The 6,693-nt window shown below is 59.0% G+C and overlaps 1 protein-coding gene across 1 annotated transcript in view; it reads left to right on the top strand.

Moving 5' to 3' along the window:
• Positions 1–1,794, top strand: part of SND1 (staphylococcal nuclease and tudor domain containing 1) — a 278,207-nt gene extending 276,413 nt beyond the window's left edge. Inside the window, exons 19-22 of the mRNA XM_014961957.1 lie at positions 24–147; positions 259–328; positions 1,160–1,273; positions 1,354–1,794. Of these exons, the coding sequence (XP_014817443.1) occupies positions 24–147; positions 259–328; positions 1,160–1,273; positions 1,354–1,779 (734 nt within the window). The 3' untranslated portion in view covers positions 1,780–1,794. The remainder of the gene's footprint in view (positions 1–23; positions 148–258; positions 329–1,159; positions 1,274–1,353) is intronic.
• The last annotated feature ends 4,899 nt before the right edge of the window (positions 1,795–6,693 follow it).

Genomic DNA, 6,693 nt, shown 5'->3' with positions numbered 1-6,693 from the left:
CTGCCCCCCCCCCCCTCCCACAGGTGCCCAGCTGGAGAAGCTGATGGAGAACATGCGCACCGAGGTGGGCAACCACCCGCCCGTGGAGGGCTCCTACGCCCCGCGCCGCGGAGACTTCTGCATCGCCAAGTTCGTCGATGGAGAATGGTGAGAGGGGATGGTGGGTCCTACCCCCCCCGTTGTGGGGTCGTGGGGTGTCTCTGCCCCACGCTGAGGCGTGTTTTGGAGGTGACCACCCCCCATCATCCTGACCTCCAGGTACCGGGCCCGGGTGGAGAAGGTGGAGTCACCTGCCAAAGTTCATATCTTCTACATTGACTACGGCAACGTGAGTGCTCGCCCTTGGGTGCCCTCCCAACCCCGTGAAGCCCATGATGGGATGCCCACCACCCTTGGGTGCCCTCCCAAACCCCATACCCAAGAGCCCATCACATGGTGTCCACCACCCATGGGTTCCTTCCCAACCCTGGTCCTTGGGAGCCCATCACAGGTCATCCAGCACCCTTGGGTGCCCTCCCAACAGCTGGAAGCCCATGATGGTGCGTCACCACCCTTGGGTGCCCTCCAAACCGCATAGGCCATACCCAAGAACTCATCACATGGTGTCCACCACCCTTGGGTGCCTTCCCAACCCTGACACCAAGGAGCCCATTGCGTAGCGCCCACCACCCTTGGGTGCACTCCCAAACTCCATACCCAAGAGCCCATCACATGGTGTCCACCACCCTTGGGTGCCCTTCCAGACTCCATACCCAAGAGCCCATCACATGGTGTCCACCACCCTTGGGTTCCTTTCCAACCCTGGTCCTTGGGAGCCCATCACGGGGTGTCCACCACCCATGGGTTCCTTCCCAACCCTGGTCCTTGGGAGCCCATCACGGGTTGTCCACCACCCATGGGTTCCTTCCCAACCCTGGTCCTTGGGAGCCCATCACGGGGTGTCCACCACCCTTGGGTGCCCTCCAAACCCTGACACCAAGGAGCCCATCACGTAGCACCCATCACCCTTGGGTGCACTCCCAAACTCCATACTCAAGAGCCCATAACTTGGTGTCCACCACCCATGGGTTCCTTTCCAACCCTGGTCCTTGGGAGCCCATCACGGGGTGTCCACCACCCTTGGGTGCCCTCCCAACCCCGTCACCCTCTGTCCCTGCAGAAGGAGACCCTGCCTTCCACCCGCTTGGCCGCTCTGCCCCCGGCCTTCAGCACCCGCGTCCTGCCGGCACAAGCCACCGAGTACAAGTTTGCCTTCATCCAGGTGCCCCAGGACGTAAGTTTGGGGGTGTCAGGGTGGGGTGCTCCCCGGTGGGACATCAAGGGATGGGTGCCCACCACCCATGGTTGCTGCAGGAGGAGGCGCGGGCGGACGCGGTGGACAGCGTGGTGAGGGACATCCAGAACACCCAGTGCCTGCTCAACGTGGAGCATCTGGGACCCGGTTGTCCCCACGTCACCCTCCAGTTCGCCGACTCCAAGAGCGACGTGGGGCTGGGGCTGGTCAAGGAGGGGCTGGTCATGGTGGAGGTGCGCAAGGAGAAGCAGTTCCAGAAGGTGGTAAGTGCTGGTGGGGGGAAGGTCCTTGCCCCACTTGCTGTGGGGTGGCCAAGAGGTGATGGACCCCCCAACTCATCTGATGCCGTATTGATCCTGGCTTGGTGGCTGCTTGGGGACAGGGTGGGGGTAGTGACCCCCCTTAAGCACTGGCCACCCCCTACTTGGACACCTCATTTTGTGTTGGGAGGGTCATCAGGGAGGGGGGTGGTCCCACCTCCTTGACCTCCATGGGGTCCCACCTCCTTGACCTCCACAGGGTCCCACCTCCCTTGCTCTCCATGGGGTCCCCCCTCCTTGACCTCCATGAAGTCACACCTCCTTGCCCTCTATGGGGTCCCACCTCCCTGCCCTCTATGGGGTCCCACCTCCTTGACCTCCATGGAGTCCCACCTCCATGTGGGTTCCACCTCCTTGATCTCCATGGGGTCCCACCTTGTTGACCTCCATGGGGGGTCCCACCTCCATGGGGACCTTATCCCTGGGGTCCCGGTTGATGTGGGTCCCCCCCCATCCCTGGGGTGATGCTGAATGTGCCCCCCCATTTCTGGGGTGATGCTGGGGTGTGCCCCCCCTCATCTCTGGGGTACCCCATTATCCCTGGGGAGATGCTGGGGTGTGCTCCCCCCCATCTCTGGGGGAGATGCTGATGTGGTACCCCATTATCCCTGGGGTCCCGGTTGATGTGGGTCCCCCCCCATCCCTGGGGTGATGCTGAATGTGCCCCCCCATTTCTGGGGTGATGCTGGGGTGTGCCCCCCCTCATCTCTGGGGTACCCCATTATCCCTGGGGAGATGCTGGGGTGTGCTCCCCCCCATCTCTGGGGGAGATGCTGATGTGGTACCCCATTATCCCTGGGGTCCCGGTTGATGTGGGTCCCCCCCCATCCCTGGGGTGATGCTGAATGTGCCCCCCCATTTCTGGGGTGATGCTGGGGTGTGCCCCCCCTCATCTCTGGGGTACCCCATTATCCCTGGGGAGATGCTGGGGTGTGCTCCCCCCCATCTCTGGGGGAGATGCTGATGTGGTACCCCATTATCCCTGGGGTCCCGGTTGATGTGGGTCCCCCCCCATCCCTGGGGTGATGCTGAATGTGCCCCCCCATTTCTGGGGTGATGCTGGGGTGTGCCCCCCCTCATCTCTGGGGTACCCCATTATCCCTGGGGAGATGCTGGGGTGTGCTCCCCCCCATCTCTGGGGGAGATGCTGATGTGGTACCCCATTATCCCTGGGGTTGATGGTTGATGTGGGTCCCCCCCATTTCTGGGGTGATGCTGGATGTCCCCCCCCATTTCTGAGGTGATGCTGAATGTGTCCCCCCCCATTTTTGGGATGATGCTGGATGTGGTACCCCATTATCCCTGGGGTTGATGGTTGATGTGGGTCCCCCCCATTTCTGGGGTGATGCTGGATGTCCCCCCCCATTTCTGAGGTGATGCTGAATGTGTCCCCCCCCATTTTTGGGATGATGCTGGATGTGGTACCCCATTATCCCTGGGGTTGATGGTTGATGTGGGTCCCCCCCATTTCTGGGGTGATGCTGGATGTCCCCCCCCATTTCTGAGGTGATGCTGAATGTGTCCCCCCCCATTTTTGGGATGATGCTGGATGTGGTACCCCATTATCCCTGGGGTTGATGGTTGATGTGGGTCCCCCCCATTTCTGGGGTGATGCTGGATGTCCCCCCCCATTTCTGAGGTGATGCTGAATGTGTCCCCCCCCATTTTTGGGATGATGCTGGATGTGGTACCCCATTATCCCTGGGGTTGATGGTTGATGTGGGTCCCCCCCATTTCTGGGGTGATGCTGGATGTCCCCCCCCATTTCTGAGGTGATGCTGAATGTGTCCCCCCCCATTTTTGGGATGATGCTGGATGTGGTACCCCATTATCCCTGGGGTTGATGGTTGATGTGGGTCCCCCCCATTTCTGGGGTGATGCTGGATGTCCCCCCCCATTTCTGAGGTGATGCTGAATGTGTCCCCCCCCATTTTTGGGATGATGCTGGATGTGGTACCCCATTATCCCTGGGGTTGATGGTTGATGTGGGTCCCCCCCATTTCTGGGGTGATGCTGGATGTCCCCCCCCATTTCTGAGGTGATGCTGAATGTGTCCCCCCCCATTTTTGGGATGATGCTGGATGTGGTACCCCATTATCCCTGGGGTTGATGGTTGATGTGGGTCCCCCCCATTTCTGGGGTGATGCTGGATGTCCCCCCCCATTTCTGAGGTGATGCTGAATGTGTCCCCCCCCATTTTTGGGATGATGCTGGATGTGGTACCCCATTATCCCTGGGGTTGATGGTTGATGTGGGTCCCCCCCATTTCTGGGGTGATGCTGGATGTCCCCCCCCATTTCTGAGGTGATGCTGAATGTGTCCCCCCCCATTTTTGGGATGATGCTGGATGTGGTACCCCATTATCCCTGGGGTTGATGGTTGATGTGGGTCCCCCCCATTTCTGGGGTGATGCTGGATGTCCCCCCCCATTTCTGAGGTGATGCTGAATGTGTCCCCCCCCATTTTTGGGATGATGCTGGATGTGGTACCCCATTATCCCTGGGGTTGATGGTTGATGTGGGTCCCCCCCATTTCTGGGGTGATGCTGGATGTCCCCCCCCATTTCTGAGGTGATGCTGAATGTGTCCCCCCCCATTTTTGGGATGATGCTGGATGTGGTACCCCATTATCCCTGGGGTTGATGGTTGATGTGGGTCCCCCCCATTTCTGGGGTGATGCTGGATGTCCCCCCCCATTTCTGAGGTGATGCTGAATGTGTCCCCCCCCATTTTTGGGATGATGCTGGATGTGGTACCCCATTATCCCTGGGGTTGATGGTTGATGTGGGTCCCCCCCATTTCTGGGGTGATGCTGGATGTCCCCCCCCATTTCTGAGGTGATGCTGAATGTGTCCCCCCCCATTTTTGGGATGATGCTGGATGTGGTACCCCATTATCCCTGGGGTTGATGGTTGATGTGGGTCCCCCCCATTTCTGGGGTGATGCTGGATGTCCCCCCCCATTTCTGAGGTGATGCTGAATGTGTCCCCCCCCATTTTTGGGATGATGCTGGATGTGGTACCCCATTATCCCTGGGGTTGATGGTTGATGTGGGTCCCCCCCATTTCTGGGGTGATGCTGGATGTCCCCCCCCATTTCTGAGGTGATGCTGAATGTGTCCCCCCCCATTTTTGGGATGATGCTGGATGTGGTACCCCATTATCCCTGGGGTTGATGGTTGATGTGGGTCCCCCCCATTTCTGGGGTGATGCTGGATGTCCCCCCCCATTTCTGAGGTGATGCTGAATGTGTCCCCCCCCATTTTTGGGATGATGCTGGATGTGGTACCCCATTATCCCTGGGGTTGATGGTTGATGTGGGTCCCCCCCATTTCTGGGGTGATGCTGGATGTCCCCCCCCATTTCTGAGGTGATGCTGAATGTGTCCCCCCCCATTTTTGGGATGATGCTGGATGTGGTACCCCATTATCCCTGGGGTTGATGGTTGATGTGGGTCCCCCCCATTTCTGGGGTGATGCTGGATGTCCCCCCCCATTTCTGAGGTGATGCTGAATGTGTCCCCCCCCATTTTTGGGATGATGCTGGATGTGGTACCCCATTATCCCTGGGGTTGATGGTTGATGTGGGTCCCCCCCATTTCTGGGGTGATGCTGGATGTCCCCCCCCATTTCTGAGGTGATGCTGAATGTGTCCCCCCCCATTTTTGGGATGATGCTGGATGTGGTACCCCATTATCCCTGGGGTTGATGGTTGATGTGGGTCCCCCCCATTTCTGGGGTGATGCTGGATGTCCCCCCCCATTTCTGAGGTGATGCTGAATGTGTCCCCCCCCATTTTTGGGATGATGCTGGATGTGGTACCCCATTATCCCTGGGGTTGATGGTTGATGTGGGTCCCCCCCATTTCTGGGGTGATGCTGGATGTCCCCCCCCATTTCTGAGGTGATGCTGAATGTGTCCCCCCCCATTTTTGGGATGATGCTGGATGTGGTACCCCATTATCCCTGGGGTTGATGGTTGATGTGGGTCCCCCCCATTTCTGGGGTGATGCTGGATGTCCCCCCCCATTTCTGAGGTGATGCTGAATGTGTCCCCCCCCATTTTTGGGATGATGCTGGATGTGGTACCCCATTATCCCTGGGGTTGATGGTTGATGTGGGTCCCCCCCATTTCTGGGGTGATGCTGGATGTCCCCCCCCATTTCTGAGGTGATGCTGAATGTGTCCCCCCCCATTTTTGGGATGATGCTGGATGTGGTACCCCATTATCCCTGGGGTTGATGGTTGATGTGGGTCCCCCCCATTTCTGGGGTGATGCTGGATGTCCCCCCCCATTTCTGAGGTGATGCTGAATGTGTCCCCCCCCATTTTTGGGATGATGCTGGATGTGGTACCCCATTATCCCTGGGGTTGATGGTTGATGTGGGTCCCCCCCATTTCTGGGGTGATGCTGGATGTCCCCCCCCATTTCTGAGGTGATGCTGAATGTGTCCCCCCCCATTTTTGGGATGATGCTGGATGTGGTACCCCATTATCCCTGGGGTTGATGGTTGATGTGGGTCCCCCCCATTTCTGGGGTGATGCTGGATGTCCCCCCCCATTTCTGAGGTGATGCTGAATGTGTCCCCCCCCATTTTTGGGATGATGCTGGATGTGGTACCCCATTATCCCTGGGGTTGATGGTTGATGTGGGTCCCCCCCATTTCTGGGGTGATGCTGGATGTCCCCCCCCATTTCTGAGGTGATGCTGAATGTGTCCCCCCCCATTTTTGGGATGATGCTGGATGTGGTACCCCATTATCCCTGGGGTGATGCTGGATGTGTGTCCCCCCCTCATTTTTGGGGTGATGCTGGATGTGCCCCCCCCACCATTTCTGGGGAAGATGCTGGATCTGGCCCCCCCAGTCTCTGGGGGTGATGCTGGATGTGGTACCCCATTATCCCTGGGGTCCCAGTTGATGTGGGTCCCTCCCCATTTTTGGGGTGATGCTGGGTGTGTCCCCCCCCAGTTTTTGGGGTGATGCTGGATGTGTGTCCCCCCCTCATTTTTGGGGTGATGCTGGATGTGCCCCCCCCACCATTTCTGGGGAGGATGCTGGAGCTGGCCCCCCCCGTCTCTGGG

The sequence above is a fragment of the Calidris pugnax genome, unplaced genomic scaffold, assembly GCF_001431845.1.
Source record: "Calidris pugnax isolate Ruff unplaced genomic scaffold, ASM143184v1 scaffold459, whole genome shotgun sequence".
In the NCBI taxonomy this organism is placed as follows: domain Eukaryota; kingdom Metazoa; phylum Chordata; class Aves; order Charadriiformes; family Scolopacidae; genus Calidris; species Calidris pugnax.
Note: the sequence above shows the minus strand (reverse complement) of the source record. Positions and strands in the feature narration are given on the sequence as shown.